The following is a 14,946-nucleotide window of genomic DNA, read 5'->3' as shown; positions in this document are numbered from 1 at the left end:
GTCCATTTAGTAACATGGGGATGTACCAAAGCTCCCAAACTGGGTGGTAGAGTGCTGAGGTTTCTGCAGAACTGATTGACCAAACTGAAGGTCCTCAGAGTCAAAAGTATTGAACTTGTAGAACTTTGTAAATGTGTTCGAACCTGACCAAGGAGCTGCTTGGCAGAGCTGTAAAGCCGAGACACCCCTGGCAGCCGCCCAGGAAGAACCCACCGACCTAGTAGAGTGGGCCTGTACAGCTTTTGGACATGGTAAACTTGCCTTGGAATAAGCATGCTGGATAGTAAGTCTGATCCAGCGAAAAGTTTTCTGCTTTGAAGCAAGACACCCAATCTTATTGGGATCATAGAGAACAAACAGCGTGTCCATCTTTCTGCGACAAGCTGTTCTTTTCACATACACCTTCAAAGCCCTCACGACATCCAAAGACTTTGAAGTAGCAGAGGTGTCGGAGACAACCGAAACCACAATAGGTTGGTTGATGTGAAACGCAGACCCCACCTTAGAAAGAAATTACTGACTAGTTCTGAGTTCAGCTCTGTCCTCATGGAAAATTAAATAAGGACTTATGTGAGACAAAGCCCCCAGCTCCGACACACGTCTTGCTGAAGCCAAGGCCAACAGTGTGACGGTCTTCCATGTAAGATATTTTACGTCCACTCCTGTAACGGCTCAAACCAGTCCGATTGGAGGAAATGCAACACCACATCGAGATTCCAAGGTGCCGTGGGAGGCACAAAGGGAGATTGGATATGCAGAATACCTTTCAAGAATGTCTGGACCTCAGGGAGAGAAGCCAATTGTTTCTGAAAGAAAATGGACAAGGCCAAAATCTGGACTTTTATGGAGCCCAGACGTAGGCCCACATCCACTCCTGCTTGTAGAAAAAGCAGGAAACGTCCTAGATGGAATTCCACTGCAGAAAGTTTTCTGCTCTCACACCAACAGCAAATACGATGGTAATGCTTAGACGTTACCCCCTTCCTGGCTTGGATTATAGTCAGGATAATCTTGTTAGGGATCCCTCTCCTGGCTAGAATCAGCTGTTCAACTTCCATGCCGTCAAACGTAGACAAACGGGCCCTGTTGCAGAAGATCCTTGCGAAGAGGAAGAGGCCACGGATCTTCCAGGAGCATCTCCAGATGGTCCGCGTACCAGGCCTTTCTTGGCCAGTCCAGAGCAATCAGAATTGCTTGAACCTTTTCCCTTTTTATTCTCTTTAGAATTTTTGTGATCAGAGGATGTGGAGGAAACACGTACACCATCTGATAGACCCATGGAGTCGTCAGGGCGTCTAAAGCCACCGCCTGTGGGTCTCTCGACGTGGAACAATACCACCTGAGATTCTTGTTGAGACGAGAGGCCATCAAGTCGATCTGTGGATATCCTCGTCGACTTGTCAAGCACCTGAAAACTTCCGGGTGAAAGCCCCACTCCCCCAGGTGCAGGTCGTGTCTGCGGAGGAAGTCTGATCCCCAGTTGTCTACTCCTGGAATGAAGACCGCTGACAATGCCACAGTGTTTCTCTCTGCCCAGAGAAGAATTCTTGACACCTCTGACATTGCTGCTCTGCTTTTCGTTCCACCCTGTCAGTTTATGTACGTTACTGCCGTCACATTGTCCGACTGAACCTGAATTGCCTGATCTTGAAGAAGATGCAAGGCCTGCAGAAGGGCGTTGTATATGGCCCTGAGTTCCAGAATGTTGATTGGAAGGACGACTTCCTGACTGGATCATCTTCCTTGAAACTGCACACCTTGAGTGACTGCTCCCGAACCTCTGAGGCTTGCGTCTGTGGTTACCAGAATCCAATTCTGAATTCCAAACCTCCGACCGGCGACGAGGTGAGAAGTCTGTAGCCACCACAGGAGGGAGATCCTGGCTTTTGGCGACAGACTGATCCTCTGGTGCATGTGAAGATGCGATCCGATCCATTTGTCCAACAGATTGAGCTGGAAGGGTCTTGCGTGAAACCTTCCGTATTGAAGAGCCTCGTAAGAGGCCACCATTTTTCCCAGAAGGCGAATGCATAGATGCACCGATATCCGGGTTGGCTTTATGACATCCCGAACCATTGACTGGATCATTAATGCCTTCTCCAACATCTCCTGCGACTCTGTATCCAGTATCATTCCCAGTAATGGGAGCCTCCGTGTTGGCTCTAGATGAGATTTTGGTAGGTTCAGAATCCACCCATGATCCTGGAGAAGTTTGGTTGGGAGAGCAATGCTGTCCAGCAACCTTTCCCTGGACGGTGCTTTTATCAGGAGATCGTCCAGGTACAGAATTATGTTCACTCCCTGTTTGCGGAGTAGAAACATCATCTCTGCCATCACCTTGGTGAACACCCTCGATGCCGTGGAGAGACCAAATGGCAGGGCGTGGAACTGTAGGTAAGCCTGATGAGGCGGCCAGATCAGAATGTGAAGGCACGCATCCTTGATATCCAGAGACACTAGGAATTCCCCCTCCTCCAGACCTGAGATCACCGCTCTCAGAGACTCCATCTTGAATTTGAACACTCAAGTACTGGTTCAATAACTTGAGGTTCAAAATTGGTCTTACCGAAACGTCCGGTTTCGGTAATACAAACAAGTTGGAATAGTACCCCTTGTTTAGCTGATGAGGTGGAACTGGAACAATGACGTGAGTCTGTACCAGTTTTTGGATGGTATGCTGTAAAGTTATACTTGCCTCTTGTGAAACTGGCAAGCCTGATTTAAAGAATCTGTGAGGTGGGAACTCATGGAACTCCAGTCTGTAGCCCTGGGAAACAAGATTTATGACCCAGGGATCCTGGCACGATTTTGACCAGATTTGACTGAAGAATTGTAGACGAACTCCCACCTGACAGCCTTCCAGGCATTGCGGTCTCCCATCATGCTGTAGTCTTTGAGGAAGCAGAGCCTGAGCTCAGTTTCTGAGCACCTGCTGTTGCTGGTTTGCATGGTTTACCTCTTGCGCCGCTGGAGGACGTAGAAGCCCCTCTGGATTTGCCCTTGAACTTGGCCATCTGAAAGGACTGTAACTTAGAAGCTGAATAAGTCTTCTTGGTTGGGGGGGCTGCGGAAGGAAGATACGTAGACTTACCCGCAGTAGCTGTGGAGATCCATTTGTCTAATTCATCTCCGAACAAGGCCTCTCCTGTGAATGGTAGGCCTTCCACGCCTTTCCTGGAATCCGCGTCAGCAGTCCACTGGCTTAGCCACAAGCCCCTGTGTGCCGGCACTGCCACAGCGGTGGTGTGTGCGTAAAGCACACCTATTTCCTTTATGGCTTCCACCATAAAGTTTGCAGAGTCCTGTATATGCTGCCAGGAGAAAGACAACATCCCCCCTAGATAAGGAATCTAACACCTCAATTAGGTTACCTGACCATTTTGCAATGGCTTAAGTGATCCACGCGCATGCAATAGTGGGTCTTTGGGCCACACCAGCAGCTGTGTACAATGATTTGAGTGTAGTCTCAATTTTACGATCAGCTGTGTCTTTCAGGGAGGCTGCACCAGGAACAGGCAATACAATTTTACGTGACAGCCTAGAGACTGATGCGTCCACTATCGGATTTTCCAATTTCTTCCTATCCTCCAGAGGAAAAGGAAAAGAGCAACCTATTAGGGATCTGAAATTTCTTATCAGGATTAACCCATGGTTCTTTAAACAGAGTATTCAATTCCTTTGACGCAGAAAAAGTGACTGAGGACTTCTTTTTTTACATTAAAATAAGATTCCTCACACTCCTGACACCTTATCAGGAATCTGCAGAACATCTCTGATAGCCTCTATAAGTGCCTCTATTCCCTGTGACAGAGCTGCATCCCTTCTCTGAGTCCATCTCCCCCTCCTCCATGTCTGACCTGTCAGCGTCAGAGTCAAACTGCAGGATATGGGCCAGAGATCGTTTTTGCAGAAAAATGGGAGGGGATTGAGCCGCTGTCTTGGGGACTGTGTCTCTGTTCATAAACTCATCCACAGTTTGTTTTAAGTATTGCGTCTCTTTCTTATTGCGGGACAATTTTGTAGAAAGAGTTGAGATCATTCCCTTAAGAGAATTAACCCATTTTGGTTCAGCACCGCTAGTCTGTGAACCCTGAGTACCAAGTACTGAGCCCCTGGTGAAGAGGAACCCACCGCTGTACAAGAAACGCACTCTTTGCCTGACATAATGTAATGTGACAGAACACACACACAGAGGAAAGGTTAAGCACAATTAACCAACAAAGAGCCCTTCAGGAGACACAGAGATGTTTCGAGCCAGCCCCCACTGCACCCTTATCGCTAATGCCAAGCTTAGCCAGGTCGCAAACTAAGTACCCTGGTAGGGGACCTAGTACACTAATAATCGCTTTCCACCTGCTATGACTCCCTTGTACCGCTGAGGTAATTTGGAGTCACACTGGAGGAGCTGCGTGTCCCTGTCCTGTTAGCGTCTGTGTCAACTGCAGAGGGAAAATGGCGCTGGTGAGCTGCTGGATCCTCTCATAGTGAAGCCCCGCCCCTTCAATGACACACGGTCTTCCCGCTTTTTTTTATACTGGCTGAGGTAATTTTTGTGCTTAAAATGGAGAGAACCGTTTTAAAGCTGTTGTGCCAGTATGGGTACTGCGTACAGTGTACTGGGACGCAGTTGTGCACTGTGTCCGTAGACGCATTCCGCCCCGTTTAGAAGCCGAGCGTCTCCGTACCCTCATGCTGCCATAATGCCGAGCGCCCTGCTAACCGGGACGCCGGCTCAGTACTCACCACTCTTCATTCTTCTGGCTCTGTTAGGGATGGCGGCGTGCTGCGGGACTGTATACTCACCGTGGTAGGGCTTGCGAATAGGTCCCTCAGGAGCTCAGTGTCCTGTCAGCGGGGAACGGGACCATTAACCCTTCAAGAGGTTGGGCCTTCCTTCCCCCACCTAAGTCCCACGAAGCAGGCAGGCTGGTGCCATCCAGCCCTGCCATAAAATAACAAACATATAAAATAAATGCAGAAAACTCTTCAGGAGCTTCCTTCAGCGTGACCGGCTCCTCCGGGCACTAAGTCTGGTAGGAGGGGCATAGAGGGAGGAGCCAGCCCACACTATCAAATTCTTAAAGTGCTCATGGCTCCTAGTGGATCAGTCTATATCCCATGGTACTAATGGACCCCAATATTCCCTAGGACGTAAGAGAAAAGTCATTAAAAAAATAAAATAATAATAATAGTACTGGTATTATCTTCGTAACGCGTTTCCCAGCCTCTCCGAATGGATATTTGGCTGCTTCCTCAGACTGTATGGTCTACACAGTGCCCAGAATTGCTTATAAGCCGTGTTAAGCAAGTCCTTGGGCCACAGAAAAGGACCACTTTTGGTTACGGGACTTTAACGGTGGATTTCCTATTGTGTACGGTCCAAGCATTGAAGGTTAAAGAGACTCCTGCAAAATGCGCCTCCAATTATTACCATCTCATCAGGATTGACGCTAAACTGACTTTCCCTTGAAAAATACCTTAGGACCGGTAACTACTGTATATCCATCTTTGCATATGGTTCACGTTTAAACACTGTAATTTCAGTGGACTTTTAACCAATACAGGTCCTGTCCAAACACTGTTACCTCAGCGGACTCTAAACTAATATAGGACTCAAGTAGTGAGCCCACATGTCTGACCATTTAAAGGGGTTGTAATCACTTTCCTATTATTATCTTTTGCTGTTTTAACAGAATATAAGCATTGATTTGTATCTATATATACATGCTTTATAAATACCTACCTCTTGTTAGAGAGAATTGTTGCAAATTAGTTTATGCACATTTTTAACAATAAATAATCTGTTTAATTAGATCACCATGCGATATAATTGTTATTGACAATGTCAATTTATCTAAGCGCTGTTTTTTTCTCTTGCATATATTGCTTTGTTCAAGGAGTGTGACTATCTCCTATACAGCTGCTGGGAGAACCAGCTCTGGTAGCGCCCGTTTTGGTTTTTCTTGGTTGATTTACCTTCTCCTTAATATAGAATCAGTCAGCCAACACAGCGCCATACTAAGTGTGGGCAAAACACTCTTCATGTCAGTCAAACTATATTATATTATATTATATATATATATATATATATATATATATATATATATATATGATCATAGAATTTAGTTGGTGCGCTACTTTCCTTCTTGACTAGTATAATGTGTTCAGAAAATGTCTTAGGTTTATCAAACTTGCACTCTGGTTCCACAGGGTATCCTGTAGATGGCAGCTCAGTCCTTCAAAGTGTCACTAGGTTTAGTGACAAATAAATCTGGAAAAGACAAGGGGGGGGGACAAGCGCCTAATAGTGCAGTAACTTCACACCAATTTTGGTTGTTTGTAATGACGTGTCTATAGATAATCTGCGTACCGGAAATATGATCTTTAGTAGGCACATCAAAGTTATAGTGGCTGATACTCTGCACCGCGATTGGTCACCAGGTTGAACGTCAATAGATATCTTAATAGGGATATTTTCCAAACGGTCAATTCGCAAGTGAGCTGGTCTGTAATTAATCAGAGCGAGAGACGCCTCTCATAGTGCAGAGATTACTTTCTAAATATATTGGAGTTCATATAGAACGATAGGTATTAAGCGTACCAGAATATAAACACCAATCAGCATTTAAATAAAGGTCTTTTTTTCCCAGAACGACTTTCCTTCATGCAGTTAAAGAATACCACACTTCGTGATTCGCCGTGCATAAATAAGTATCACAGGCTAAAAGACATGGGTTTTAATTCATATACTAAAAAGAAATCATAAAAAACTTTTTTCTAAAAAAGAAGTTCATAAAGCTTATCTGGATAATCCGATATTTTTTCCAGTAGTCCGGGGTATATCCGCCGTGAATGCCTGGATCAGGGGTGTTCAGAACAGGTCCTCAACGCGTTTCACCTGTAAAGGCTTCCTCAGGAGTGTCTATCATAGACACTCCTGAGGAAGCCTTTACAGGTGAAACGCGTTGAGGACCTGTTCTGAACACCCCTGATCCAGGCATTCACGGCGGATATACCCCGGACTACTGGAAAAAATATCGGATTATCCAGATAAGCTTTATGAACTTCTTTTTTAGAAAAAAGTTTTTTATGATTTCTTTTTAGTATATGAATTAAAACCCATGTCTTTTAGCCTGGGATACTTATTTATGCACGGCGAATCACGAAGTGTGGTATTCTTTAACTGCATGAAGGAAAGTCGTTCTGGGAAAAAAAGACCTTTATTTAAATGCTGATTGGTGTTTATATTCTGGTACGCTTAATACCTATCGTTCTATATGAACTCCAATATATTTAGAAAGTAATCTCTGCACTATGAGAGGCGTCTCTCGCTCTGATTAATTACAGACCAGCTCACTTGCGAATTGACCGTTTGGAAAATATCCCTATTAAGATATCTATTGACGTTCAACCTGGTGACCAATCGCGGTGCAGAGTATCAGCCACTATAACTTTGATGTGCCTACTAAAGATCATATTTCCGGTACGCAGATTATCTATAGACACGTCATTACAAACAACCAAAATTGGTGTGAAGTTACTGCACTATTAGGCGCTTGTCCCCCCCCCCTTGTCTTTTCCATATATATATATATATATCACACAAAATAACAGTGCGCCATGCTAAGGATGGGCTAGTCACCACTAGTAAAAATATTGACATAAGCCACAATCCAATAAACAAACTGCAAAATCAGATCTACAATTAATACAAATTTTTATATAAAATGTTACTTTGGGTACAAAAGAATGTGATTCCATTGTCTTTTTTCGTGTGCATTTACATGTAAAACATCCTGTCTTTCCACATTGATGGAAACCATCAGGTCTCTGTGGGATCCATGTATCTATCACCTCCCTATTATCATTCTTTTTCTTCTTTCTAAAAAATTTTTTAGGCCAGTCTTAATATCAAATTATCTATTTACCTTATTACTTAGCACTCCTGTCTCTACTAGGACATCATCTAGTCGAAGAGGTGTATTCAATAGATGCCGGATTCTTTCCTTTACATCTGAGTATTCAATGAGCGGACAAATCCGACAGGATTTGGCCGTTCACGACACTGCCAATCCAACTTTTTTAAAGTCGGATTTACACTGTCGGATTTGACCGCGGAATCCGACAAAAACGTGGATCCGCGGCTAATCCGCTGATCCACGTGCTTACCGACAAGTCGGAATTGCCGACTTGTCGGAAAGGATTGAATAGGTCGGAACCCCTTCCGACCTAAAAAAGTTGGAAGCCGACGTCTTTCCGACAAGACGGCAGTTTCCGACTTCAATTGAATACCCCCCTAAGAAGGTGAAAATTGTTCTTGACAATATTTTTAATAGCATGTGCCTTAGAATTAAATTGGGTTACAAACAATGCTGTTTTATCTTCCCTATTCTTCTTTCTCTTCTCAGCATTCAGGGGTTTCTTTAGAAGGGTCAGCCTATCAATTTTTGCTTACATCTTTCAATGTCTGATCTAATGTATCTACTGGGTAGACCTGATCCTTAAAGGAATCATATAGAGATTTTACTTTTATCTGAAATGTTCGCAATTCCGCCTTATCCTAAAAACTGGCCCTTCGGAACATTATCTTTCCATATTTTATGATGGTTACTAGCATAGTTTAGATATCTACTGTATTTTGATCAACTTTCTTAATATAAGTCTCTCTCGTCTTTTAATGTGATATGGCCATATAGGTTTTGTATAAAATAAAATGAAATATTTTTAAATTTATTTTATTCTTGTATGTAATGTGCCCTTTTTATATTGGTCCTCATTCCGAGTTGTTCACTCGCTAGCTGCTTTTAGCAGCCTTGCAAACGCTAGGCCGCCGCCCTCTGGGAGTGTATCTTAGCTTAGCAGAATAGCGAACGAAAGATTAGCAGAACTGCTACTAAATAATTCCCTGCTGTTTCTGAGTAGCTCCAGACCTACTCCTAGATTGCGATCACCTCAGTCCGTTTAGTTCCTGGTTTGACGTCACAAACACACCCTGCGTTCGGCCAGCCACTCCCCCGTTTCTCCAGCCACTCCTGCGTTTTTACCTGGCACGCCTGCGTTTTTTAGCAAACTCCCGGAAAACAGCTAGTTTCCGCCCAGAAACACCCACTTCCTGTCAACCATACTACGATCACTCAAGCGATGAAAAAACGTCGCTCGAGCTTGTGTAAATCGACAAAGTTTTGTGTAAAAGTACTTAGCGCATGCGAGCTGCGTACCATGCGCATTTTCGCAGTTTTTTCACTTGATCGCTGCACTGCGCAAATCGGCAGCGAGCGAACAACTCGGAATGATCATCATTGTTAGAAAATCAACCAATGGCCATCAAAATAGTAACTATTACAGATGTCCTATAACCAGGTTTGAGAATTCAGATCTTATTAAAAAAAAAAAAAATCAACTAAACCCATACCTAAATTCGCCTGTGAGAACAGAATTATAAATAGCATTCACAAACGCTACTCAAAATGTATTTTAAGATACTGTACTCTTCATAACACAGCCAGTCTCTCTCACTCTCAATTAACAAGAGAATGAAAGTATGCACAGAAATGTACATGCAATAAAAAAATGTCTCAATTTCTGTCAAGGCACAGAAACTTTTACACATATACAGTATTTGTGAGTTTTACAATCTGTCTTTTCATATTGGAGACCTTTTTACTTTTTAGTGCCTCAGTTTTTAAACTGCAAAAATAATTGAAGTGGTTTTGGTTCCTTCATTTATCGAGAGCCATCTCATAACGTTTACATGTAAAGACTAATAAAAATCTTTATAACGGAAATAGTTCCACTTTAATGGTCTCACAGTTGCCTTGGTTACAGTATAATAATTAGAGGAAAAGACTGTTTGACATGCTAGAAAATTAAGGAATATTTACGGAATTGTAATAGGGAAGTAAGCGGTTACAAATGGCCCTGACCCCCATTAAGAGCCGCCTAAATCAGATATAAGTACAACAGTTATGGAACAGTAATACTTGCGGTGGCTGTACATATACTTAATTGCCCCTGTTTTCAGATACACCTTTCTCATCTGTTGAAGCATCAGTGCTAGTGTGCACTGATGAGGATGACCGCATATAAAACATAGCGTACAGATAAGGAATTGGCATGCAGTATATACTACACTAGTGAGAGGATATTAGTAAGGGTGGCTTTCCAATATTAATGTTTACTATCAGTTTCCAGAGTAAATACTACGTCCAAAAAAAACTTACATAGATTTCTGATGGCAATAAAAATATTAGCTGCCTGCCAAATTTATTTAATTCTCTCAATATTGGCTCTGTAAAGATACAGTTCGAAATAATAAAAAAAAAAAAATACATTATTAAATCACTATTGGCGGATAGGTGAGAGGTCAGTGAAGGATAAATAATAACACATGAGGATAAATGTTAGTCAGTTGCTTGATTTATATTCAGCCCAATATGAAAGGACGGTGGCTGCTGAAACCTCCATATCAAACACTTCTGCAATGAAATTGACTTTTGTTCCAAGTACGTTTCTATTGTGGCATCATGTGTATGTCCACATGCTGTTCCCCTCTTGATGCTTGACTTTATCTTTATATTTAAGTTTTACTTGCTTTTAATACAAATCTAAACATACAGCTACAGGCAAATAATTTAGCATGTAACCACAAAGTTCCTTTTGGTAGCATGCAGAAATACTTTCCTTTCTATACAGAATTGTTTTATGCATAAGTAACAGGTTCAGTTTAAAGCCGTTGTGGGCAACAACCCACTGTCCCCCCCATTTTGTTACTCCTGAATGGACTTATACTTTGCTTTCTTAAGAAAGCCGGGGATAAGATACAATCGCATGTCACCCTATTATTGTACTCGGTCTACATTAGAACGACTCCAGCCTGTTCCAAAATCCAGGACTTCTTGAGTTCAAAGTCTGCTGCTATCCTCTGCAAATAAGGCTGTAAGAGGACCCACCTGCTGTGACTGCATAGAGGTTTTGCAGCAATTAAGGACATAAAGTGAATGAAACTGTCCAATAAGCCCATGCCGCCTAGCTCAGTAAAGTCAAAATGTAAACATACCATTATGCATTAAGGGGGTCAAGTTCAAGGATGTCAATGGGAATTGGCCCACTGAAATCTCTTGGTGAGATCTACTTAGCCATGTTAGATTACATGTGAGCGCTTATTGGGTTCTGACTGTGTGTGGGTGGATTTGTGGGAAGAGGGTTTCTTATGAAATGTTGTGCTGCTTATTACAACAGGGAGGATTAATACCCCTTTCACACCGCAAATATATCCTGGGTTATTGCCAGGTTGAGCCAGCTCGACCCGGGTCGAGGTGCAGTGTAAAAGCACCACTTTTGAATATCCCGTGTCGAGTAACCCTGCATTTGAACCCGGTGTAAAAGCAGTGTTATACATGGGTTGGATCCGGGTCAATGTGCACTCTAAAGTGCCAACCTGGGTTATTCAACCCTGCATTCATGTAATACCCCTTTCACACCGCACAAATAACCCGGTATCGACCCAGCATATTGCCGGGTTGACACGGGTCGGCGCGCGGTGTGAAAGGGGCATAGCCGAAATCCCGGGTCGCCTGACCCGGCAATTCAACCCGGGTATAAAGCAGTGTTATACCTGGGTTGAATACCGGGTCAGTGGCTGCGTAAACGGGCTCACCCGTTTACTAGATAGGGAGAGGCGGCGCGGAGATGAGCTCATCTCCCAGCGCCGCCTCCACCTCCGCCCCTGCCTCCACCCCCCGCTGCTATGGCAACCCGCCCATCATATTGCCAGGTCGGGAAAGCCTGCAGCAGCAGCCAATGCCGGATCCCGCTCGGGAAGGACCCATTTCCAATTCCCGGGTGGGATCCGGCATTGGCAGTGTGAAAGGGGTATAAAAGTGCTGATTGGCTGTTCTTTGTGTGCCTTGATGAAGTCAGCAGCCTGAGCCCTGCTACACAGGAGAGAACAGAGAGCATTAAGAATTAGAGCTAGTAAGAATTAGGGGTGAGGCAGAGATTGCTAGGCAGCTTGTTGCATACCTCCCAACTTAATAAAAGTACAAAGAGGGACCTTGGCGCGTGCTAAACACGTATGTGCCCGGAAAGGGGGCATGGGCTATATGAAAGGGGGCAGGACTGTGATCACAAGTCACACCTCCTTGTTCCATCACTGAGCGGGCATGTCCAGCACTTTCTAAGCTGCTGGCATGCCACCTCTGTCACCTGTGAAATTGACGCTGTGTGCATGCGCACAGCGTCTATTCACCGCTGCTCTGCTAAGCAGAGCAGCAGTGATAGGAGCCTCCCAGCTACCCCCCCACAGCGGGACACTGCGGCCCGCAGGTGGGACATCGGGACAGTTCCAAAAAAACAGGACTGTCCCACCTAAATTGGGACACTTGGGAGGTATGTTACTGGAACAGTTAACCCCTTCCCGGAAGATTTCCGTGCATACTACCTGCTAACTCCCTGGTGACATCAGTGCAGCATGCTCCATTATGGAGTTAAGCCTGCTCTCAGGACTCCTATTAGCCGGGGTGGGATTAGCTGTATAATAGCTTATGCTGATTCCCGGGCGCCACAAGGTGGCTGCAAATCAGCGCTGGGGCTGGCAATCCCCGCAGGTAGGGTCCCCAGGCAATCACCAGACGATAACCTCACCCTGTCACTCGCCCACCCTACACCTTCCCCACCACTCCCAAGCCAATTTAAAAACAAACCCCCAGGGTGTATTTTTAAATTGAGAACTCGCCACTGAAGGGGTTAAAGTTGCACTTGTGTATAAAAACATAGCTCTGTCAGCCATGATTCCTGCAATGCTGTGAGCTGTACGCACCCTCTCCTTTTGTCCCCTTCTGACACCTCATCTTTCTGAGCCAAAAAAAGTCCAGTTAAAATGACATCCATGGTGTTTTAATTGCTGACCTGGGTTGAGTTAAAAGGAGCCAACCCTGCAATAACCTGGGTTGAAAGTGTAGTGTGAAAGGGTCTGACCCCTGTCCGACCCGGGTTCAAAATACCGGGTCGGACCCGGGTTTGCGGTGTGAAAGGAGTATAAGTGGCACACACAGCACATAAAGTACATTCAGTTGCTCATCAGTGCTGTATAGTCCTACAAAGATGCTGGAATTACACAAGACAGTGGAATACTGTATATAAGCAGCTGCATTGTATTAATTTTATAATGTGAACAATACATTCATGCACATTCCCAGTGTTCTATAAACACAGATGAACAAGTTTAACCTTCAGCAACCCATTCATTTGTCTCTTAGAGAACAATACAAGAGTTTAGGATAAGAATAAATTAGGCAGATTACTGTGATTCATCTTCTATAAACATTAATTAATCATTTGAAAGAGAAAGCTTGAAATGCTTAAAAATCAGAAGTGCAAGATACACTTAATTAAGAAGCATAATGGGTGTGATGAAATGGACAGGAGTGATCCTGAATTGTACTAACCTCTTTCATGATTTTGATGGCTTCTACACGATTCTGTGGGGGTGCGTACAGTAGAATACGGTGATAGAGACTCTGCAGGACTGGTCTCATAGACTCAACAGAGCCCATGAGTCTAACCAACTCTGCTGCAATATAATAGATGGTCCTGGCAACTGGGCCACTGAGAGCCGGTGCTGTAGAAGAACATGCCGATCCCCGTCCCTGATCTGCTACTCCAGCTGAGTGACAATCAGAGTCAGCACAGGAGTTACTATGAGCAGAGGTTATGGTTTTGTCATGGATTGGATTTCCAAGGATGACTACAAGAGCTGGACATAGCTGCTTCCTGCAAAGAAATGCCTATAATAAGCAATCTTTCCAACATATACACTGAAATGTAAATGAAAAGAAAAAAAAGTAAAAAAAGATGGAACAATACCCTTTCTGTGAAGTTATTTTTTCTCAAATTTTCCCTGAACCTACCTCCTTCCAGTCTCAGTGCATGTCCCCGTGTTCTAATACTCCTCTTCTTTAGAAGAATGTCTCCTTCTTGTACGTTGTTAAAACCCTTAATATAGTTGAAAGTTCTATCAAGTCCCCCCTTTCCTTTCTCTGCTCCAAACTATACATTTAAAGATAATTTAGTCTTTCCAGGTAAGTTTTGTGATGTAGGCCGTGCACCATTTTAGTTACCCTTCTTTGTATAGTCTCTAATGTATTTATACCCTTCTGGAGATATGGCCTCCAGAGGTGAACGCAGTATTCCTGTGAGGCCATACCAGTAACCTATACAGTGGAATCATTACTTATTTTTTCCTGGTACGGATTCCCCTCACTCTACAACCAAGCATCTGACTTGCCATCCTCATTGCTTAGTTACATTGCTTACCTGCCTTCAAGTCATCCAAAATGGTGACTCCTAGATCCCCTTCCTTTTCTTTAGCTTCCATTACAGAGCCCTTGATACTATATGTAGCCTTTGGGTTTTTGTGACCCAAGTATATGAATTTGCATTCTTGGCATTAAACTGTACTTGCCATGTTCTTGGCCATTCCTCTAGTCCATCTAGATCATCAATCATTTGTTTTACCCCTCCTGGTGTGTCTACCCTGTTGAATATATTTGCATCATCTGCAAAAAATAAGATTTTACTTACCGGTAAATCTATTTCTCGTAGTCCGTAGTGGATGCTGGGGACTCCGTAAGGACCATGGGGAATAGACGGGCTCCGCAGGAGACATGGGCACTTTAAGAAAGAAATTAGATTCTGGTGTGCTCTGGCTCCTCCCTCTATGTCCCTCCTCCAGACCTCAGTTAGAGAAACTGTGCCCGGAAGAGCTGACAGTACAAGGAAAGGATTTTGGTAATCCAGGGCAAGATTCATACCAGCCACACCAATCACACCATATAACTTGAGATAAACATACCCAGTCAACAGTATGAACAACAACAGAGCAACAGGTCCAACCCTGATGCAACCATAACATAACCCTTATTGAAGCAATAACTATATACAAGCATT

The 14,946-nt window shown here is 43.9% G+C and overlaps 1 protein-coding gene across 5 annotated transcripts in view; it reads right to left on the bottom strand.

The window, feature by feature from the left end:
- ARFGEF3 (ARFGEF family member 3) overlaps positions 1 to 14,946 on the bottom strand; it is a 366,510-nt gene that overhangs the window by 158,710 nt on the left and 192,854 nt on the right. For 4 of the 5 annotated variants that reach the window (XM_063917418.1, XM_063917419.1, XM_063917421.1 and 1 more), the window contains one exon: positions 13,446 to 13,770. The exons of the other annotated variant lie outside the window; for it this stretch is intronic. In XM_063917418.1, coding sequence (XP_063773488.1) covers positions 13,446 to 13,770 — 325 coding nt within the window. The remainder of the gene's footprint in view (positions 1 to 13,445; positions 13,771 to 14,946) is intronic. 5 annotated transcript variants of the gene reach the window in all.

The sequence above is a fragment of the Pseudophryne corroboree genome, chromosome 4 (assembly GCF_028390025.1).
Source record: "Pseudophryne corroboree isolate aPseCor3 chromosome 4, aPseCor3.hap2, whole genome shotgun sequence".
In the NCBI taxonomy this organism is placed as follows: Eukaryota; Metazoa; Chordata; class Amphibia; order Anura; family Myobatrachidae; genus Pseudophryne; species Pseudophryne corroboree.
Note: the sequence above shows the minus strand (reverse complement) of the source record. Positions and strands in the feature narration are given on the sequence as shown.